General features: G+C 48.1%; 1 protein-coding gene across 1 annotated transcript; it reads right to left on the bottom strand.

Moving 5' to 3' along the window:
• Window positions 1-196: 196 nt before the first annotated feature.
• Window positions 197-9976, bottom strand: LOC134016115 (carbohydrate sulfotransferase 11-like). The gene is made up of 3 exons (XM_062455523.1): window positions 9511-9976; window positions 4584-4660; window positions 197-4202 (listed from the first exon to the last, which is right to left on the bottom strand). Exons 1-3 carry the CDS (start codon window positions 9653-9655, stop codon window positions 3357-3359), a joined length of 1068 nt encoding a protein of 355 aa, XP_062311507.1. The 5' UTR covers window positions 9656-9976; the 3' UTR covers window positions 197-3356.
• Between the last annotated feature and the right edge of the window lie 12071 nt (window positions 9977-22047).

Here is a 22047-nt window from a genome sequence, read left to right as displayed (position 1 = left end):
GAGTTAACTATGACAATGTGATTAATCGCGATGAAATATTTTTTTATCGTTTGACAGCACTAGTATATACGGTATATATACTGTGTGTAGGATATATATATATATATCTCATATATAGATGGGTGTGTATGTGAGTATATATAAATGACAGGTGTGTGTAACCTCTAAGGGCTAGTAGGATCATCACACTGCTGAATGTCACAGAAAACTCAGGCTTTTATTTGAAACATTGCAATGGTCCCACTCATGTTCCGTGACATAAAACCTTATGATGATATTTCTCATTCACACTGCCAGCAGCTCGCTTGCTCATACAACAGTTATTGTACCTTTAATCGTATCTCCACTTCAATTGTCCAAACAGCCTACATGTTTAAGTCTGTGGACATTTATTCCATACACAAGTGTAATATAATACATTGAACTGAATGATGTTCAACAAACATCTCAGTGTTCCCTGTGGCTCTGTTTAGTCCCTTTCTAATAAAGAAAACATCAAACTGATTGTACCCACTAAGCAATCGTTTCCTTTTACGTTCTTTCCCTAAGGCGGAGAAGTGCTCATTGAAACGTGGCCGCTCAGGAGAAGTACCAGTTTTTTTCCCCTCCGTAAGTGAGTCTCAATAGGTATGCTGTTCATTTCTAGAAGTCAGGTGGCTGAGCGGTTATGGAATCGGGCTAGTCATCTGAAGGTTGCCAGTTTGATTCCTGGTCATGCCAACTGACGTTGTGTCCTTGGGCAAGGCACTTCACCCTACTTGCCTCAGGGGAATGTCCCTGTACTTACTGGAAGTCGCTCTGGATAAGAGCGTCTGCTAAATGACTAAATGTAAATGTAGAAGTAAAGTCGGGTCACATCGGTAACGTAGGGAGATAATCGGAAATATCTGGCGCCCCTGTCTGGACGATTGCGGTGATGGATCGACATCCCTTTTACCAACCCTACAAGCGGGGCCAACATAAAAAAGTAATACAGTTAGGGTCCCTGGCGCTCTCAACAAACAATTGCATATTAGACCACACATTGCTCACTTATAAATAGCCTTTACAGATATGATGCGAACATTCACAGAGGCTGTGAGCCCGGTCACAGCCTAGAATTGTTAAGAACTTTGTCAGAGTTTAATAAAACACTCACCAGGGTTCGTACAAAGGTATCGCATTAAATGGCATCGTCCGGAACGGGAAAACCGGGAACCGGTCTTTAACCGGGCGTTACAGAGTCTACCGGAAATGCAGTTTCTCGAGTCGGACATGAGTTAATTAAATGATTCAACGTTTCTGCTGAGTGAGACATCTGTTTACACAGGACGCAATTCACAGTTTATGGCCGTTTTTTAAACCCCTGTAATCGTTTCCCTACACACACGCGTGTAAGCACACGCCGCAGGTACGCACACACCGTGATTGATGTTCCTTCTTCTGGACAGGCACTTTTCTAGAAGAAACACATTCCTTTCCCAGGCAGCAAGGTGAAAGTTGAGAAGCTACAAGTTCATCGTTACAATCACTCACAACAGACAGTGTCACGAACAATATATTACTGTGGAATATATCTGGTGTCCATGAAGCTAGTATTCAAACCAGCTGAACAAACTGTTGTGCAAGGTTGCTTAGAAGAAAACAACTGTCTCGAGTTATTCCCTAAAGTTGCAGAGACAAGAGACTCCAAAGAGATATATCGTCTTCCATGTTTCCTTCCTGTAAGCCAATGACAAACATCCTATAGCCTATAGCGCGAGAGGGAACACTATTGCACTTTTTAGCGAGTCTGAGGACGTCTCTGGCCTCCTTAGCTAACTAACTATCCTCCCTCGCCAACTAGCATCTTCTTAGCTACCGACGGTGGCGAATTATCTTCCTTCTCCAATCCAAAATTGTACTTGGGCTCTGTGTGAAACATACATTCTGTATAGCAGTAATTACAGGATGTAGAACGATCTCTGAGCTCTTAGGGGGTATAAAAAAATAAAAATTAAAGAAAGGAAACAGAAAAACTACTAAAAAATCCTAAAATAACCCTGTGTGGATGCTGACCTGTAGCAGTGTGTGGTGTTGGTAGGTTAACCCCTTGCAGGCTGTTCGCCGGCTGGACAAGGAGGCTACTGATGGAAGCTAGTCACAGGCCCGACCACAGCTATGCAGCTGTTTACTCAGCAAGGCTGGGGCCAGGTACAAACTAGGGGGAGATGACGGGGTGGCACTGGGCGAAGGTGAGGGCTGGAGGGGGGAGTAAAGTTAGGGAGGGATGGAAAAGAAAGACAGTTTGGCTGTGTCTGTGCAGGGGAGTAAAGGGAGGGAGGGATGAGGGAGGGATGATTTTCGTGGGGGGTGAAGGAAGAGTAGGGAGGGAGGGAGAGAGAAAGAGAGTTTGGCTGTGTGTATGTGTGTGTAGGGTTGAAGGGAGAGAGGGAGAGAAATAAAGAGAGAGTTTGGGTGTGTATGTGTGGGGAGGGAGAGGGAGTTACAAAGACATCAGGGAGAGAAAGAGTGTTGGGTGTGTACTGCATGTATGTTTACCATTTGCATCATTAGTCAGTCTGTGCTCAAGAAAAGACACTCAGACACTAAATTTACACGCAAGCAGGAAAAAAAACAGATTCTCTTTTCCTGAAAAACTCATAATCTCCATCATGAATCCATCCATTCATCCTGGAAGAGTCCATGGCTCCAGTCTTTGATGATAATAAATACACTCCCCTAAGCAGTGTTACACATGCTTACTCTTTTAGGGATGATAAAGTTAATTTTAATCGTAGTCCTGGAGAGACCTGGTCTTAGCCTCAACCAAGACTCAGGTCCAACTCCTAACTTAGGTCCGTGTCCTGGTCCATGCCCAGATGAAATCCTAGTTCCCAGACCAAGGCCCATGCCCAGACACGGGACTTGTAGCAGGGGAGAGAAGAACCTGCTTCTCTCCTTATAGAACTTCAGGGCCATGGCTCACTGAAGCGAGAAATGCATTAAGTTCCCCATCTCCATAATGTAAAAAAAGGCACAGAGAAGGTCTTATTGGGTGACCATGGCAATGTTGTGACACTCTGGTATATTCCAGTGACAAGGCACTATAAATAATATTCAAATAAACTCTTGGCTCACTCGCTAATAGAGAACAGTACAGTCAAAGTCCTGAGTTCAAGTTTGAACTCGCTCGATGCGTGAATTGATTTGGACTTCAGCGATAACTCAGCACACAGCAACAATCTTAAAGACTTGAAGTCTTGAGCATTTGAAGCACTGAGAATAAAATAAAATAAACTACTTGAATTTAAACTTTCTCCATCTTCCTCCATACAGCGCCCCTCTCAGTGGTGGGGGCAGGGAAGCTTGTTTCGAGAGTCCGAACGGCCCTCCACTCAGCTGACACTGAGGTAGTCAGGGGTGGAGTAATTAAACAACAGGAAGTCCATGCGATAGAGATTCAGAAGCTTCTTCTGGTAGAAAGGGTTGACGGATTTGAAGAAGCGGCCTGCCATGTCCCCGTTGGTCCGTGTGCTCTTGGCCGAGGTGGGGAACCTCACCTCCCCGTCCACCCCGGCCAGCTGCAGGACGGCCCTGGAGTCCGAATCCAGCGTCTCGTACTTGCCCACCACATCGTAGTGGATGAGGCAGGGGTGGCAGAGCGAGTGCACCCTCTCCCAGTGCTCGTTGAAGGGCTCCTCTCGCTGCGTCCGCGGGTCCACCAGGTACCGGACAAACTCGTCAAACGTCACGTCGTCGCCCCTCTCCAGCGCCTCAGGCCGCGCCCCCGCCCGGTGCCGGCGCACGATCTTGGTGCCGTAGCGCTTGTGGAAGGCTGTGTTGTAGCTCCGCGTGAACTTGTTGCGGTAGGCCGACACCAGCCTCTCGAAGGGGTCGCGGACGAACAGGAACTTGAGGTAGGAGCGGAGCCGGTGGTTGATCTCGGCCACGGGGAACTCGGCCAGCGTGCGGAGGTTTCCCGCCACGTGGGCCTCGTTGGCGGGGATGGCGAGCGGGTCGGACTGGCGTCCGTCGCCCGTGAGCACCATGAGGACACGTTTCCAGTTGGTGCAGGCCACCTTGGGGACGTAGCAGTACAGCAGGCCGTGACGGTCATCCACAATGAGGTGGCGCAGGTCCTCGGGCGACAGGACACGCCTCTTCCGGGTGTGGCTTAGGCAGCCCTCCTCCAGGTGTGACCTTCGACCACGCAGGGACGCCTGGGCGGCGGACAATGCCACCTGGAGAGGGGGGGGGGGGAGGAGGAGGAGGGAGGGGGGGGGAGGAGGAGGAGGGAGGGGGGGGAGGAGGAGGAGGGAGGGGGAAGGAAGTGAGAGTTTGAGAGAAATGAACACGGACACAGCTGGACTCAATATCACAGCTTGACTCACACACACAAACAGCTGGACTGTGTATGCATGTGTGTTTGCATGAGTGTAACCGAGCTGAATTGGAAACTCAATCCTCAGTATAAATACCACCTTTCTAAGGCATGACTGGCTGAAGAGGTGCTTAAGAGAGGTAGTCGTCGTGGCAACAGTCAGAGGCTGGTGGTTGGAGCTCTGGTGTGGACCAGAGATGGAGGAAGCGCCTGGAGCAACAGCTGTTGTTTGTGTGGTTACCTGGTCTCCATTGTAGAGGGTCTGTAGAGGGCTCCTCCTGGCCTTCTCTGGTCTGCTGCTGTTCCCTGTAGACTCCACTAGAGGAGATAAGGAGGAGGGGTGTTATACTGGGGAATCAGCTATACCCATCACTGGTCTGAACTTTGCTCACAGCCTGTATAAGCTGACCTGGGATTTGCTCTCACAGCCTGTATAAGGAGTCAGGTGGCTGAGCGGTTAGGGAATCGGGCTAGTAATCTGAAGGTTGCCAGTTTGATTCCTGGCCGTGTCAAATGACGTGTCCTTGGGCTAGGCACTTCACCCTACTTGCCTCGGGGGGAATGTCCCTGTACTTACTGTAAGTCACTCTGGATAAGAGCATCTGCTAAATGATTAAATGTAAATGTATAAACTGATCTGCGATCTGCTCTCACAGCCTGTATACGTTGATCTGGGATCTTCTCTCACAGACTGTATAAGCTGATCTGGGATCTGCTCTCACAGCCTGTATAAGCTGATCTGGGATCTGCTCTCACAGCCTGTATAAGCTGATCTGGGATCTGCTCTCACAGCCTGTATAATGTATAAAATGATCTGCTCTCACAGCCTGTATAAGCTGATCTGGGATCTGCTCTCACAGCCTGTATAAACTGATCTGGGATCAGATGTTGCAGTGTTTCCAGTAGCTGTGTTGTGTTGGATCTTTGTAGCGTGACAGAGCAGAGCAGGAGAGAAACTGCCCCTCTGTCCTGACGTCACACAACACATTCCTTCCTTTAATCTAGTCTTTCTGTAGGGACACACTGTTCTCCTGGCCCCTGGCCTTCTCCAAATCCCTCCTCCTCCTAACCCCTCCTCCTCCTGTACACTCCTCCTCCTCCACACCCCTCCTCCTCCTCCACACCCCTCCTCCTCCTGTACACTCCTCCTCCTCCACACCATCCTTCTCCTCTCTCCGTGCTCTCAGACAGATGGAGGGAGTTACATTTACATTTAGTCATTTAGCAGACGCTCTTATCCAGAGCGACTTACAATAAGTACAGGGACATTCCCCCGAGGCAAGTAAGGTGAAGTGCCTTGCCCAAGGACACAACGTCAGTTGGCATGACCGGGAATCGAACTGGCAACCTTCGGATTACTAGCCCAATTCCCTAACCGCTCAGCCATCTGACTCCCGAGTTGTATCAGGGAGGGGATTTGTTTTGCTGCCAGGAGACCGTATGGCCCTGCTTCCTGCTTTACATCCCAGAAAAACAAGGGAGGAGTGAGAGAGAGAGATAAAAGCGAGAGAACAGGAATGGGGTGAAGAGGATGATATAATCAGGGAGGGTTGAGAAAAGAAAAAGAGAGGAAAGAGGGGAGAAGACAGGAGAGAAGAAGAGATGAGAGGACAAGAGAGATGAGAGGAGAAGAGAGGAGGGGATGAGAGGAGGGGATGAGAAGAGAGATGAGAGGAGAAGAGATGAGGAGGGGATGAGAGGAGAAGAGAGATGAGGAGGGGATGAGAGGAAAAGAGAGATGAGAGGAGGGGATGAGAGGAGAAGAGAGATGAGGAGGGGATGAGAGGAGAAGAGATGAGAAGAGAGAGGAGGGGATGAGAGGAGAAGAGATGAGAGGAGGGGAAGAGAGGAAAAGAGATGAGAGCAGAAGAGAGATGAGAGGAGAAGAGATGAGAGGAAAAGAGAGATGAGAGAAGAAGAAAGATGAGGAGAAGAGAGATGAGAGGGGAAGAGAGATGAGAGGAAAGATGGGAAGAGAGGAGAGAAGAAAAGTGAGACATTCTAATCTACAATAATTTAGAGATAGACGTGTTTCAACACTCCAACACTGGTCAGCTAAATAACGCACACACAAACACACTGCCCATGGTAACTGCTACAGGAAGCAGACAGCACAATGCTAATGAAACGTCGACCCAGCTCGGTGAAACAGGAAGTTTGCAGATTAAGATCATGACACGTCTGACCTCAAACACCAACGTGTCATGATGAACGGTCTCCACCGGTCCTATGCTACACACACACCCGTCCACACTCCTCCCTTACTGTGTGTGAGGGTGTCTGTGATAGTGTGTGTGTGTGAGGGAAAGAGGCACTGCTGCCGTTGCAATTGTTGCAGTGATGACACACACCCACGAACACACACACACACACCCACTGGGTATAGAGGTGGTGGCTGGCACAATGCCAACCTTATTTGTGTTAGTTTGAAAACACTTGTTTACGTATGTTTGTTTATGAGGGCTTTAGAGTATCTTTTGGTTCGTCAAAATATGCTAATTATGCTGTGTGTGTGTGTGCTGTGTCTGGTGTGTGTGTATGCAACCCTTAAGTAAATTGTAGGAGTCCAACTAGTGAAATTGTCGTGTCAACATGAAATTAGATATGGAATCTAACAGGAACATAACTGGTGCTCACAACACCACAGAAGAAGAGGAACAGAAGAGAAGCCCAGTGCAGAAACACACAGAAGAAGTCCTAAGAAATCCTCCAGTCTGACTGACAGCTGACCGGCCTGTGTGATAAATCTTGTGGTTTCAGAGCAGCAGAGGAGAGAAGAAGAAGAGAGGAGAGCAGAGAGAGAGAAGAGGAGGGAGAAGAGAGAGACAGAAAAGGACAGCGAGACAGATGGTGTGTGTGTGTGGGGGGTAGGTGTCCAAGCTTGTCAGACTGATGTGACCAGGGTTTTCACGTGTGTGTGGAGTGGCGCGTCCGCCCTCGCTGGGCTGAGGCCAGCGAGCGCGAGTGTGGAGATGTGTCTTGTCTGTGTTTTCTGTGTTCAGTGTAAAAATGCTCTCTGACCTTCAAACCCCAGAGACCTAGCAGCAGGCTGTTTCTGTGTTTGATCCTTCATGAGTCCTGGTCTGGTGCTGCTCTACCTCCACTCAGAGGACTGATACGAGCTCCTGAACCCAGACCGAAGATACACCGTCACACCCACTCCTCCTCCATCCCTGCCCTGCCTGACCACTAACTACCCCCCCCCACACACACACACACACACACGGAGAGGGAGACAGACAAAGAGGCAGAAAGGTGAGGTCAGGCTATCTAGTTCGTCCTGCAGGTCTGAGAGTTAGTCGTAGTGAGAAGTGTGAGAGTTAACATACACGTGTGAGAGAGATAGTAAGATGTGTGTGTGTGTATGGTTGACTAGTTGAGAGTGTGTGGGGAGCACATGGCTTGTGTTGGAGGCGTACTGGGGTTTAATTGTCTCTAGCTCCAGTCCAGAAGATGTGAACTGGATGTCCTGGCTCGAGTTCCCTTCAGCTCTCTGGAACTCTGCTAGGCATTCCTATGGAAGAGAACTACCGAGAAAATAAGGAGGGATAAGACAGAGGGAGAGACTAAGAGAGGGAGAAGGGCAAGAGACAGAAAGCAAGAGAGCGAGAGGAAGGGAGAGACAGAATAAAGGTTTGTGGTTGAGAGGTTTCAGAAATTGACAGTTCTACCAACAAGTTGCCTCATGCCAGTTCAACTTCTCCTCTATCGTGTTCTCATGTCCTGCTCTCCTCTAATCTTCTCCTCTCCCTATCTTATCTCCTCTCCTACTATCTCCTCCCTTATCTTATCTCCTTTTATCTTCTGTGGTTTTACAGCAGCAGGTCTTTATGGAATTGTACTGTCTGAGACAGAGAGGGAGAGAGACACAGACAGACACAGACAGACAGAGAGAAAGACAGACAGAATGAAAGAATCAGAGGTCGGGCTGGCTGCCCTACCTGGATCATCTGGCCAGTCTGAGTTAGTCCTACACTTCCTGATATCCAGTTATACTAGTCCTCAGGTAGAGAAGTGTGTGTGACAGAGCAAGATGTGTGTGTGAGAGAAAGATGTGTGTATGTGTGAGATGGAGAGAAAGAAATAGAGAAAGTTAAAGAGAGAGAGAAAGAGATAGTAAGATCTGTGTGTTTAGAGCAGGTCTGTACAGGCCTGCCTTCACCATAAACTGAGCTGTTTGTCAATCATGCGCCCCTGCTCCTCCAGGCTGACAGTCACTGTGTCTCTCTACAGTCTGGAGAACGGCTGTTTTAGAACACTGGAACAGCAGGAGAACCCTCAGAACCCTTCCAGAACAGAGAAACCTTCCTGGTGTGGCAGGTTCCAAAGAAAACTGCTTCAGGTCAGAAACTATCCCTTAGGAGCTTCTGAAGGTCCTCTCTCCCCCCCCCCCCCCCCATCCTCCTCTCTCTCTCTCCCCCTATCCTCCTCTCTCTCTCCCCCTATCCTCCTCTCTCCCCAGCATCACGGATCCTTGTTTTCCACAGCTCATCTCAGTACTCCCATCATCCTTCTCACCTGTGGACTGACACCTCTCTCTCCCTCCTTATCCATCTTCCCTTTCAGTCTTTTCTGTCCCCCAGTGTCAGTACTTGCAACCCCCTGAGCCAGGCTGAGGAGGAGAGGAGGAAGGAAGGGGAGAAGGAGGGCAGAGTTGAAAAGGCAGAGGAATGTGCCAGGGTCTCTCAGAGGAGGCTTTCAAAACATTCCTCTGTTCACAGTGAGCTTATTCATACACTTCCATTGTCTCTCTCCTCCTCTCCACACACACACACACACAACGCATTCAGTCCACCGTGGCTAGTTTGGCGAATTGGCACAGCCTCATGTGTGCTCAAATTCACCCAGGCAGACCCAGAAACTTGACACCGCATGCAACGTATGGCCCAGCTATAGATATAAATGGTTTATGAAACGGCACCGTGTCAAACTATACTGTAATGCTGGACATAGGCTACTCCATATACGAATCACCAGGGACGAGGATACTTTATATTACTTACCGGCGAGGCAATGGGACGAAATGCAACGACCGAGATCCCTGCCAACAAACCTAGCGCTAGCTAACGATAACTGCCAACCCGTTCCTAGGGAACCTACTGTAGCAGCTACGGCAGACAGCCACGCAAACAGGCGGCGACAGTCAATAGGTTGTGACACACACTTACCTGGCTTTGAGGTGCTCTGAAAGTACAACAGCAGGATAAAAAGTGAGCCAACACACGTCGCGAGAAATACTCTTCCTACTTTGGGCATCCGCATCTTTGAGACCTCGAACTGCCACAGCCGAAACCCCGTCCCGAAGTCGCTCATGCGGGGAACTTCGACCGAGGCAGCTTCCTTTACGAACGGAGGAGGTCAGTGTGTCCAGTTATAGCGGAAAAGCCTTGGCAACCAAGACACGAAACGCGTCAGATCTTCGCTATCAACGGGTTAAAACAAATCACTTGTGAAAAACTAGAGAACTGAGAAGTTAGATCGATACGGTTCAAAGTATTTCTTACATCGGCGATCTAAACGCGATTTGCCGTCCGCGCTACGATAAGCAACTAGCATTCTGTGGAGGTTCCAGTAGGCATTCTTCTACAACTCATCAACTCTGAACACACTTCTCGTTTTAGTCCAAACTGAAGAAAAAGAGAGAGAAAAAAAAAAACGGAACATGGACGCGGCACTGTGCCATGACGTCACGCCCACCCTCTCTTTCAGACTTGCTGCCACAGAGCGAAGCTCGCTTCGCTGCCGGTGACAAATGCTGTTATAGGAACTGAGACAAATAACTGACAATGGAATCATCTTAAACCTGACGTTATTTTGTCATATAAAGAAGTAGCTTAGTGAACTTAGTGAACAATTATATATAATCGCGTCCATGTTAACCAGCACTGTTGAGTGAGGACGTGTTATACATATTTTCAAGCACATATTAGGATTAATGAATGATGTAAAAATGTATGAAGTGGAAGCTGTAAAGAAAACGTATCAACGTTGATAAAACTACAGTTTATTGTCTATATTGGTAAGATAGTATCTGCTTTCATACAAGTTATATACGTTTTGCCATGGGACACAACTGTGTCTGGATGCTAAAGTATTAATAGTATAGTACAAAAGTGTGAGAGTTGTGGTGTGCGTGATCATCAGTGTGGGTGTGTGTGTGTGTGTGTGTGTGTGTGTGTGTGTGTGTGTGTGTGTGTGTGTGTGAGGCGGACTTGGCAGAGAGGGAGCGGGTGTCTCTAGTGAAGCGTTCCCGTAGCAACTTCTCCTCCAACCGGGAGACCGGATTCTGGGATAGGACAAGGAGGGCCTTGGACAGGATGTAGCAACTGGAGAGACAGACAGACAGATCGATGGTCAGGCAGACAAGCAGGCAGACAGGGAAGAGGACGGACAGGCAGACAGGACACCTTGATAAAAGCGTCTGCTAAACAAAATGTTAACTGTAAACGTAAAACATGTAGCTATGATGGTCCTGGGCCTGCTCTCACCCTTTGCTGGGGATGGAGGCACCAGACCTGGACCTCCTGAGCAGGCAAACCCCAGGCCTCGGGCCCACCTCCCAGAGCCCCTCTCTGGGCCTAGGACCAGGTCTGGGGGGCCAGAGGCCCTGGAGCTTCCAGGGGCTCACCCAAGGCAGGTGAGTCATCTGGAGCCTGAGGGAAGGGAGGGAGGGAAGGGAGAGAGGTGAGGGAAGGGGAGGGGAAGAGGAAAGGGAGGGAGAGAGGTGAGGGAAGGGGAGGGGAAGAGGGAAGGGAGGGAGAGAGGTGAGGGAAGGGGAGGGGAAGAGGAAAGGGAGGGAGAGAGGTGAGGGAAGGGGAGGGGAAGAGGGAAGGGAGGGAGAGAGGTGAGGGAAGGGGAGGGGAAGAGGGAAGGGAGGGAGAGAGGTGAGGGAAGGGGAGGGGAAGAGGGAAGGGAGGGAGAAAAGGAATGGGAGGGAAGGAGGGGGGGAGGGTTGGAGAGTGACAAAGTGGGAGAAAAGCATGGGAAGGAGGGGAGAGAGGAAGGGAGAGAGAGAGAGGGATGGATGGAGAGTTAAAAAGAAAGAGAGAAAGTGGGAGAGACAGAGGGAGGGGCAGAATTCATCAACACTATATTAGTGTCAAAAAAGCATGAAACTATCTAATTATCTGTTCAGATCTGTCTACTACTTGACTCTTACTTGCTGTTCCCAGACCAGTGGCAGTCAAGGGAGGAACTGCATGGTTACAGACACTGAACTATTCTGGGATGTAGTAATCATTTAAGATGATTTAGGTTTCTCAGCTTGCACCGGATGCTAATTAAAGGAACATCAAATATGGATAAAGTTAACCAGCAGTCCTACAGATGTACATTTGAGCCTGTGATATCAACTTTCCCAGCCAAACTGCCAGCTCACACAGCATGGCTAAACAGCCAATTTTCTCGTTTTAGATTTTAGACTCAAATGTGAACTCATTTTAGCCCAGCATATCATTGTGTTACTATACAATACAATTGTTTTCATATGACCATGCACATAATTCAGCCCAAACTTTACCGTAGCCCTAACACTTGGTCTATAAAGCACTGGCTATCTGAAGGCTTGTAATCTGGCAGCAGTTTGACCTCCATAAGCCTGCCAGCCTGTTGTCCCAGACCTGCTCCAGACCTGCCTGTGTCTCTGGGCCTGCTCCAGACCTGCCTGTGTCTCTGGGCCTGCTCCAGACCTGCCTGTGTCTCTGGGCCTGCTCCAGACCTGCCTGTGTCTCTGGGCCTGCTCCAGACCTGCCTGTGTCTCTGGGCCTGCTCCAGACCTGCCTGTGTCTCTGGGCCTGACCTGTTGGGCTGCTGGTGGTCCTCTGTGTCCCAGTCCTGGCTCCAGGAGAGGGGGGTGGAGGAGGGCACGGGAGGGTCTGAGGCTGGGGCTGGGCTGAGGCTGGGGCTGGGCTGAGGCTGGGGCTGGGCTGAGGCTGGGGCTGGGCTGAGGGGGGCGTAAGGGCTTCTCACTTCTGGGAACAGGAGAGAGAGGAGATAATGAGGGAGGGATGGAGGGAGAGGAGATAGGGAGGGATGTAGGTAGCTGAAAATATGTGAATCAGAGTTCTCTCACTCTGCTGTTGCCCCCCCCACCCCCCCCCCCCCCCGTGCCCGCACACACACACAAAACTTTTCTAAATGTCAATAACCGAAGTTAGAATAGACATCCCACCTCTCTGCCCATGTTGTGCCCGTGGCAGGAGTCTGTAGTAGAGAGAAGGATGACAGGTTTTCAACACAGTAACTACGTGTTTTTATCCAACACACTTTTCTCAAACAACATCTGAACCTGAGACCTCATGATCTACTGTCAAATGCTCTAACCACCAAGCTGCAGCCATCCCATCATGCCTGCCTAACGACAACGCTGAGATGAGTCTTGTTGCCGAGGACGGCTCGTCTATCTGTGAGTGCCTGGTGGAAACACAGGTCAGAGTACGGCTCATGATATTATGGGACACTACTGCTTTCTGATGTAACAATGTTCTAGCAACGTTCTAGCAGATTAGAGAACATTCACATGGCCTAGGGTCAGTTCCCCCCCAGACGTAGCGGGTTGCCAGGTTTGATTAGTCATCCCTCAGTGTAAACCATGGTTGCGTCACTGAGCTGTGAAATAACTTTTATTGACCCATTAGCGGCTCGGTGGAAATCATGATTCACTCTGCGAGGGGCTGTTAGGGACGCAATGCATGCTGGTCCTCTGAGCGTGGGGATGGAGGGTGTTCTCACAGCCAGACCAACTGGTTTACTGATATCAGAGGGAGAAGTGTGGATGGAGATTACCGGGGTTGGCAGAGATGGTTATATCACAGCTCTAGATTAAGACAGATTAAAAGGGTTTAATCTGTGCTGGAATCTGGGAGTGGATTTTTAGAATGTGGATCTCATTAGTCGGAAGTGAGGGTCTTGCCTGGGCGCCTGCCTGTGTACAAGGCTTATCTTTCAAAGAACATGTACATCTATGCAGTTTTTGTGTGTTTCACATTTAACTATTTACAAGTATTTATTTGTTTCTTTTAAAGGCACCCAATTAATAAATAAAGTAAATTATTACTGTACCCCAAACTGTCAGAACATTCTAGAAACCCAAATTGTCAGAAAGTTTTAGAACCGTTTCTAAAGCCCCAGCCGAGATAAGATCTTGTGGGTGTTTACATGTGCAATCAGGATCTGAGTCTAATCTCTCGCCCTTCCCATACCCATTCATCTAGAAAGTTTCCACATAATCTCCACTCGTTCATACATTAGCTATAGATGCTATATCCATTGTCTATGCATTCGCTGTGAATATTATATGATGTAAATAGGCTTTCTACATGACCTTTGATGGGTTTCCAAGGGACTCAACAGTCCATCTGTACCTTAGCCCTCTGATTCCAGCCTGGAGCTGGGGTCGGGGCTGAGGCTGGGCCTGGGGTCGGGGCTGAGGCCGGAGCTGGGGTCGGGGCTGAGGCTGGGCCTGGGGCCGGAGCTGGGGTCGGGGCTGAGGCTGGAGCTGGGGTCGGGGCTGAGGCTGGGCCTGGGGTCGGGGCTGAGGCCGGAGCTGGGGTCGGGGCTGAGGCTGGGGTCGGGGCTGAGGCTGGGCCTGGACCTGGGGTCGGGGCTGAGGCTGGGGCCGGACCAGGACCAATCTTGCCTGATCTCCGTCCTGGTGTCTGCCTGGAGGACCAGATGCTCTCCTGGGATTGGCTGGGCCGGGAGCACCCCAACCATGGTGTCCTTCTGGAGTATTCCCACCTCCCTGGCCTCATCTGTGTGGAGGGGGGAGGGAGGGAGGAGGGGACGTGGAAGGGGGGGGAGGGTTGTCCCATGGAGGTGTACCAATGGCAGGAAAGAGGTCTCTAAGCTGGTAGGGTGGGGGAGGAAGAGGAGAAGGAAAAGGAAGAGGTGGAGAGGAAGCTTGGTCGGGGGGTTCATAATCACCTGAGGAAGAAATCACAGGATGTATTTAGCAACACTTCCTGTCTACAGCTCAGCTCAGATGGTGTGCGGTTCAAAATCTCTCCAGAACAGTAATCAGAGGGGGAGTGCCCTTTGTGCCAAACTCAACACTCTCTATCACTGTGCTATCCGTTCCATACGTACCACTGTACTCTTTAACTCCCTGGTAAACTGGCCCTCACTTCACACCCGTCGTAATAGGGAGTCAGGTGGCTGAGCGGTGAGGGAGTCGGGCTAGTAATCTGAAGGTTGCCAGTTCGATTCCCGGCCGTGACGTTGTGTCCTTGGGCAAGGCACTTCACCCTAGTTGCTTCGGGGGGAATGTCCCTGTACTTACTGTAAGTCGCTCTGGATAAGAGCGTCTGCTAAATGGCTAAATGTAAATATTCACTGGCTTGTCCTCATCTACAAGGCCCTTCTTCACCGGACACCCCCCTACCTGTCTCACCTGCTGCATCCTCTTCCTGTCACGCACAACACCCGGTCTTCTCTATATCCAGTTAAAAATTCCCGAACACAAATCCACCCTTGGTCTTTCATCATTTCAGTCAGCTGCCGCCTCTGACTGGAATGCTCTGAAAAAACATCTCAAACTGGACACATTCATTTCTATCCCTGCCTTCAAATAAACCATTTCACTCATCCTCACCGATTTCTGTAAATGCTCTCTCACCTTTTAACCCTTACCCTTAGTATTTGTTGTCCTATTCATCCCCATGGTTTGTCTTTATGATCTGTTGCCAACTTACTAGTTTTGTCCTACTGTTGCACCAATGTTGCCTGCTTTGTTTCTCACCTGTCTGTTTCCTCTGTTCATTCCTGCCAGTCAGTTTATGTTTTGATTGTGGTTGTTGTTTGGTGTAAATAGTCTGTGTCTTGCTTTGTGTTCTTGTGATTTGAATTTTTTTATCCTCTCTGATTCCCTATGTACAAATTCCCTGCTTTGTTTAACCTGCTTGTTTTTGTCGTAGTTTTTTCTTCTGTATGTTGTACTGCTGTGGTTGTGTGCTGTTTAACCAGATTTTTCTTCCATAGCCCCCTTCCCCAAAAGCTTCTGCTTTTTGCCAGGCCATCACTGTAAATAAGAATTTTGTTCTTAATGATTCTGCCTGGTTAAATAAAGGTTGAATAAAAAATAAAGTGCCGTAGGGGTGCGGCCTCCAGCCGAGGGGCGTGGCCTGTTAACTAAAGTGATGTGGCTGGCACCAGAGGGGTGTGGTCTCAATCAGAGGGGAGTGGTTCTGCATGATTGAGGTCAAGTTATGGTTCCTCTGGTCTGGTTTAATGGTGGCTGCTCATGTTGTCTGCTAGTCTCTGCATGACCACATCAGAGGAGAGGTGGAGAGGCTCTCATTAAAGCTCTTCTTTATGACTGGGAGATTTGGTGGCTGCCACGAGCTGCAATAAGGAGAATAAATGGTTTGCAGTCCCCAGCCCAAGCCCTCTAACTCGCTACACCCCCCAGCCACCAGCCATCTAACCACCAAGTACCCAGGTGACCCTGTCTCTCACCCGGGCTGGACGTGAGGTCGCTGGAGGACTCTCCAGGAGTGAGGAGGAGGGCCCTGAAGGAGAGGCCTGGCAGGGAGCAGGGCGGAGACCGGGGGGCTGGGAGGCCCCAGGGAGAACCAGCTCACCCTCGCTGGAACCCACATCCTGGAGGGAAGAGAGGGAGGGAGAGGAGGGGGACAGAGGGAAGGAGAAGGGACAGGGTGGTAGAGGGAGCGAGAGAGGGGGAAAGGGAGAAGGTGGCAGAGAGATGGAGGAGACAGTAGAGAGAGACAGATCACCAGATCATCATCCCCCCCCCCTGCAACATGGGTTACCACCAAAACATCTACATCTTCTTTCATGTCCACCCTCCAGGACTCTCCTGACCACCACACGTCCACATCACAGAGCCAGCTGCTCTGGGCCACGCCCCGGGCACAGGAACCACATCTGAGGACAAGCAGCCCACCTCCTGCTCATCTTCCTTCTCAGACAGAGCAGCACCACCTAGTGGCCGGGTGCTGAACTGGTCCCGGCTGTCAAAGCCACCACACAGCACCTGGAGAATCACATCTTGACTGAGAGGGAGGGGGGGGAGGGAGGTGGTGGATAGCTGAGGGTGCAGGTGCTCCTGGCTTGTGAAGGACACTCACCACAGCATGGAGTACTTTGTGTGGACGGGTATAAGGGACCAGGATACAACATCCCATCCTTAGAGAGGACCAGATACAGATGCTCTCTTCACTGGGTGTGTTGCACACACACACACACACACACATAAACATAGATGCATACACACACACACAAGCCCACACGTGTGTGCATGTGTGTCTCGCCTGCAGAGCTGTATGTGTGTGTGTGTATTACAAGCAGAGTTGTGTGTGTGTGTATCACCAGCAGAGTTGTGTGTTTGTGTTACCTGCAGAGTGGTGTGTGTTTGGCTCACCCGCAGAGCTGTGTGAGGGTGTGTGTGTGAGTGTGTCTCACCTGCAGAGCTGTATGAGGGTGTGTGTGTGTGTCTCACCTGCAGAGCTGTATGAGGGTGTGTGTGTGAGGGTGTGTGTGTGTGAGAGTGTGTGTCTCACCTGCAGAACTGTATGAGGGTGTGTGTGTGAGGGTGTGTGTGTGTGAGGGTGTGTGTGTGTGTGTGAGGGTGTGTGTGTGTGTGTGTGAGGGTGTGTGTGTGTGAGGGTGTGTGTGTGTGTGAGGGTGTGTGTGTGTGAGGGTGTGTGTGTGAGGGTGTGTGTGTGTGAGGGTGTGTGTGAGGGTGTGTGTGTGTGAGGGTGTGTGTGTGCGAGGGTGTGTGTGTGTGAGGGTGTGTGTGTGTGAGGGTGTGTGTGAGGGTGTGTGTGTGCGAGGGTGTGTGTGTGTGAGGGTGTGTGTGTGTGAGGGTGTGTGTGTGTGAGGGTGTGTCTCACCTGCAGAGCTGTGTGAGTGTCCAGGCACCAGAAATGTGTGGTCAAAGGCAGAGTCAATGATAGTGGTGTAGGTAAGGCTACTGATTTGATTTTGTTTTTTTATTGTGTTTAATTCGTCTTAGGTCTATTTGAGTGCAAATTAACAAACCAACATCAAGAAATGTACCTTATGCTCATGGAAAGTAGGTAGAGTAGTGAAGGATTCAAAGTCTTTGTGTCTATTCCAATATGTATTCCAATGACACAAATCTGTGTTCTAGAAAGAGTGGTCTGGAGTCGCAGAGGTCCGATAATATCAGCTTTAATGCAGCAGTTGGAAATCAACAAGTACAGAGCTCTGGGGTTGTCTACGTTTCCCTACCCGCAACAGAGTTTGGGCTGGTTCACGAAGTCCAACTGGCTATCTGTCCCTCCCCAGCATATATTTATACAGTGCAATTGAAACACACAACGCAATTGTTCTCTCGTGCATCAGGGAGTTGTTCTTGCCTACGCGTCCCACCTGCTCGGGTGCCGTCTCCACCCGGTTTCAAGGTTGTTTCTGAAAATGAAGAGATAGAGACACAAAGAACAGCCTGCTTCCCACACCCAGTGTGAGACCCAATGTTTAAGCCTGAGCACACTTTTAAGTTAATAACTTTAATAAGCACAATGCATAACTTTAATAAGCACAACATATTCTTTATTAGCCTACACTATAAACAAACACGCGATTATATAAATTACATTCAGCTCAACCAAGCAACAACAGAAAACGTCAGGAAAGGAAGGGGGAACAGGGGAACTGAATTCTCCGGAAAGGGTCATCTCACGCAAAACCTTTTTTTAAACTTGAGAGCCCTGAAGCCATGTTACGTTACACTGTGTGACCATGGTGACAGACCAATTATTTTGGTGTTAACATTACCAATTAGCAAGCAGGCTGACGAACAGAATAATTGAGTCGCCTAATGTAGCTAAATTGTTAGATAGTTAGCTAACGTTACTGCTCCATTAGATAGCTAGGTCGTGTAGTGATAGCTAGCTAGCTACTTTTACTGCGTGAGTTAGATAAACCTTACCTTCCAAAATGTACAATTGGAAACCTTTTACCCACTTGCTTGAAGGGAATCAACATATAATCATATCACGTACATCGTTGATTGTCATTTAGGGAAGATGACCCGAACTCCTCGTAAAAACCGGCATTTTGTGTGCGAGAACTAACATAACTTCTATAGACAAGTTTACGCGCCAAATCCCAGGGGGCCGCCATAACTCTACACAAATGCACTTAATTTCCGCCGGAAGTGGTTTGCAAAGCGTCTGCCGGTGTAAACACAGCGATGTCGATGCTAGCTTGGGATCACGGTTCTACTACTTTGACATACTTGTAGTTTGACATTTACTACTGGATAAGTTGCCAACGTCGTCGCCATACTTTTAAGTACATTTTAGAGTAGATTTATAGTTATAAAGCTTTTGCCAGTCTATCATTTTGGAGCTTTTAACATGGAGCAAAGGCAATGTCAGAAGATGACTTTAGTCGGTGATTCATTAGAACATTTGTTGTCTAGCTCTTCAATCTCTCAGCAAAATGTAGGCTAATTATTTGGCTAAAGGATGCCACACGTATCAGACAGAAGTTGTTGTATAAATTCGTAGCCCGACATTAAAAACATTTATAGTCGGTTGACTGATCGCGTTGTTGTACCCAGTCAAAGGAATAAACACACAGGAACATCATGATCATTCAATGGTCTTGCCAGTTATCCTGGCAAAACATGTAGCATACTGTTCTTTATTTATTGCCAGGACACGGTCCAAGTAGTCTAGGCATACATAACATTGAAAGCTAATTCGTTTGGAATTTCTAGGCTATTGATGTTACATGTTGATGTTCAGCCTATTCAATTTAACAACTTCAGAAGGACAAGACAGGCAGTACACTGTTATCCTTATTTAAGTGGCTTGTCACTGCCTGAAGTGCCTACTTATCTATTCTTCCTATGAACCCGGTTATGACTGCTTTAAACAAGCACCGGTTGGCTACACACCTCATGCCGGGGCTTTTACAGATGTGTGTATTGGCACTTTGAAAGGTTTGAATTATTATATCCACATATCAATGTATAATTATTAAATCCACTGCAACAATAGGACAAAGGAACACCAACAAAATGTGAATAGCCTACAAACAATAAGCATACTACTGTAGTATAACTGTAACAGGCTAGAGGCGATTCTAGGTTTTAAAACTGGTGGTCGTAGCACTCTATCTAACCACTCGTTCAGGTGCTTTCTCGAGTGTTTGCAACCAACTACAGCACACGTCGTTCCCGAACCACTTTTCATGTTGTAAATTGTATATCCTCTTTGTCACTGCGATATCAGTGCTTTGTCGGCACAACAGAGCTAGCTAGCAAAACAAACCCAGCCCGCCAGAACGGAAGTGGATTGCATCGAAGGGAGGAGTTTAGGAAGTAGAGCGGAAACGGCTCAAAAACTTGTCTATAGGAAGTTGTTGACCTGGATTACGCAATATGCGAAAGTAAAGAGTCAAACTGCAGACCTCTCTCCACAGGCCCCTAGGGTATGGAGAGAGATATGTCTCAAAAGTATTTGTAAATGCAAGTACCATGATCCACAAATGTTTCACGATTTACAAATGTGTTTTGCGATCCACAAAAACAAAATTCTTACTCGTGATTTGTAAGTTGTCATTTACATAGATGTGCTATGATTTGTACACATAGATGACCATTTGTAAATATATCGTTTGTCATTTCTTAAAATACTTAACATTTCGTGTGTGCATTTCTCTGTCATTTGTAAATCTATAATTCGCGTGTGAAGTGTTGAATCTGCATTTGTGGATCGCCCAATAATAATACATTTGATTTATATAGCGCTTTTCAAATTTCTCAAAGTCGCTGTACATGGTTAAAATAAACATAAAACAAGGACATCATATAACATCAATATACAATACACGCGTGCAATCCTTCCAATTACGTATTTTTGAGACATTCTTTTCGGTCTTTTGCGATCCACACACACAACCCCCCCCCCCCCCCCCCCTTTCGACAGTGATTCAAAGGCAATAACATTGTGTACGGTTGACAAACAGTAAATATAATTTTACAGTATGTTTGACAAGAAGATTTTCTAGTCCGTCCGTCCCCCCCTTAGGCGAGCTTTCGCGAGCTTCACTCCCCCCCCCCCCCCCCCCAGGCGAGTTTACACGGCTGTTTGCGCGTCAATGATGCTTCACTCCGTTAACCTGCGCCTCGTCCGTTACTGTTTACAACGTTAGCTTGGCTACTTGTTTGGCGTTGCCTTTTCAGTGTGAGATATACAATGTGTGGCGTGAGAGCGTGAGAAATGTTTGAAATGCGTGTGTCACAGGGCGAAACCGTGAGAGTTGGCAGCTCTGCAAATGGTATGTGAGATGAGTGGTTACGTGTTGCCTAGCACTAGTAGAGCTATATGGTCGATACTTTGTTCGTAAACAAATTTATATTGATTTTGGGAAAAATCAATATCAGTCTTAAACAGGCTCTGCCACTACTTTCCTGCCAAAATGGCGACGTAAACAGTAAAGTCACGTGACGTCCGGAGCTCTTATTCCGTAAATCTAAATGTCCACTAAATTAACCCAAGAATTATCATTAAATTATATTAATCTTAAATTAAGCATACATGTGGGTCTAGCCAGCTACTCTAATAATTAAAAAACAATATTTTGTGATAATGTACATACGTAACGCTATAGTTGCAGCGATGCAAATTTTCGCTGCACTGTTGATTTAACGGCGAAGTTCAACGTAGTCTAAGTTATTAATAGGCCTACACATCCTCCGACTAGCGGGGGCGATAACGCCTGCATGAGAGGTGCCTGCGCAGGGAGGTCTGCACCCGGTTGTATCAGTCAGTGATGGTTAAATCAGCGTAGCAGCGGAGCCTGTTTAACCCTTGTGTTATCTTCGGGTCGTTCTGACCCATCAGTCATTGTGACCCACCGTCGTATTGCGACAACTTTACCGCATACAAAAACAAAGTGAAGCATTTTCTTTTAACCGTTGGGCTGTCTCAGACCCCCCACATTGCGAAGGTTAAAAGAAAATTATTTTTATTTGTTTTTGTATTGGGTAAAATTGGGTAAACACAACGATGGTTCGTTATGAACCTTTGGGTCATGTGACCCGAAGGCAGCACGAGGGTTAAGGATATTAGACATTCTCTGGTAGCAGTCAAACGGGACAAGGGAGGTCACGTATCCTATATGACAAACCAATTAGCTAGGCCCAATATAAGGGAGGTCCCTTATATTGGACTTTTACAACAAGTTTAACCCACCTCTTATTTCTGCTTGGTGTTTGGTTTGCTTGAAGCTTTTCAGTAACCGAGGACTGAAGTTGAGAGTGAAACTTCCCAAAGCCGTGCAGAGACGGTCTGTCAGTGTCACGGTCATCTGTTGTCGAGTCTCCGACGTCCATAGCTCTACTGTACAGCTAGCTCTAGGTAGTCTAGCTAACTAGCATAGTGTGAGATTACTTCAGCAAGCGTCACGGACGTGTTTGCCCAATGCATATAAATGATCATCTTGAGTAAAGTATATAAAATGTGCACTTGTACAAGGACAAAATGATTAAGATAGCACTAAAAGTTTAAATCCACAGCACTCAGATCAAGAAAGCCTACTCGACCTTGCATGTTGCTTAGCAACAGATGAAATATTCGGAGGCCTTTCTCGAGCAGTGAGGATGCTGCTACGTCTATAAAGTTGCTCCCCAACTGACATCTTCACTCCTCATAAATAACTGATGTCAAAACTATTCTTTCTATCATACATAGACAATTCATACTTAACAG

Source organism: Osmerus eperlanus, unplaced genomic scaffold (genome assembly GCF_963692335.1).
Source record: "Osmerus eperlanus unplaced genomic scaffold, fOsmEpe2.1 SCAFFOLD_121, whole genome shotgun sequence".
In the NCBI taxonomy this organism is placed as follows: domain Eukaryota; kingdom Metazoa; phylum Chordata; class Actinopteri; order Osmeriformes; family Osmeridae; genus Osmerus; species Osmerus eperlanus.
Note: the sequence above shows the minus strand (reverse complement) of the source record. Positions and strands in the feature narration are given on the sequence as shown.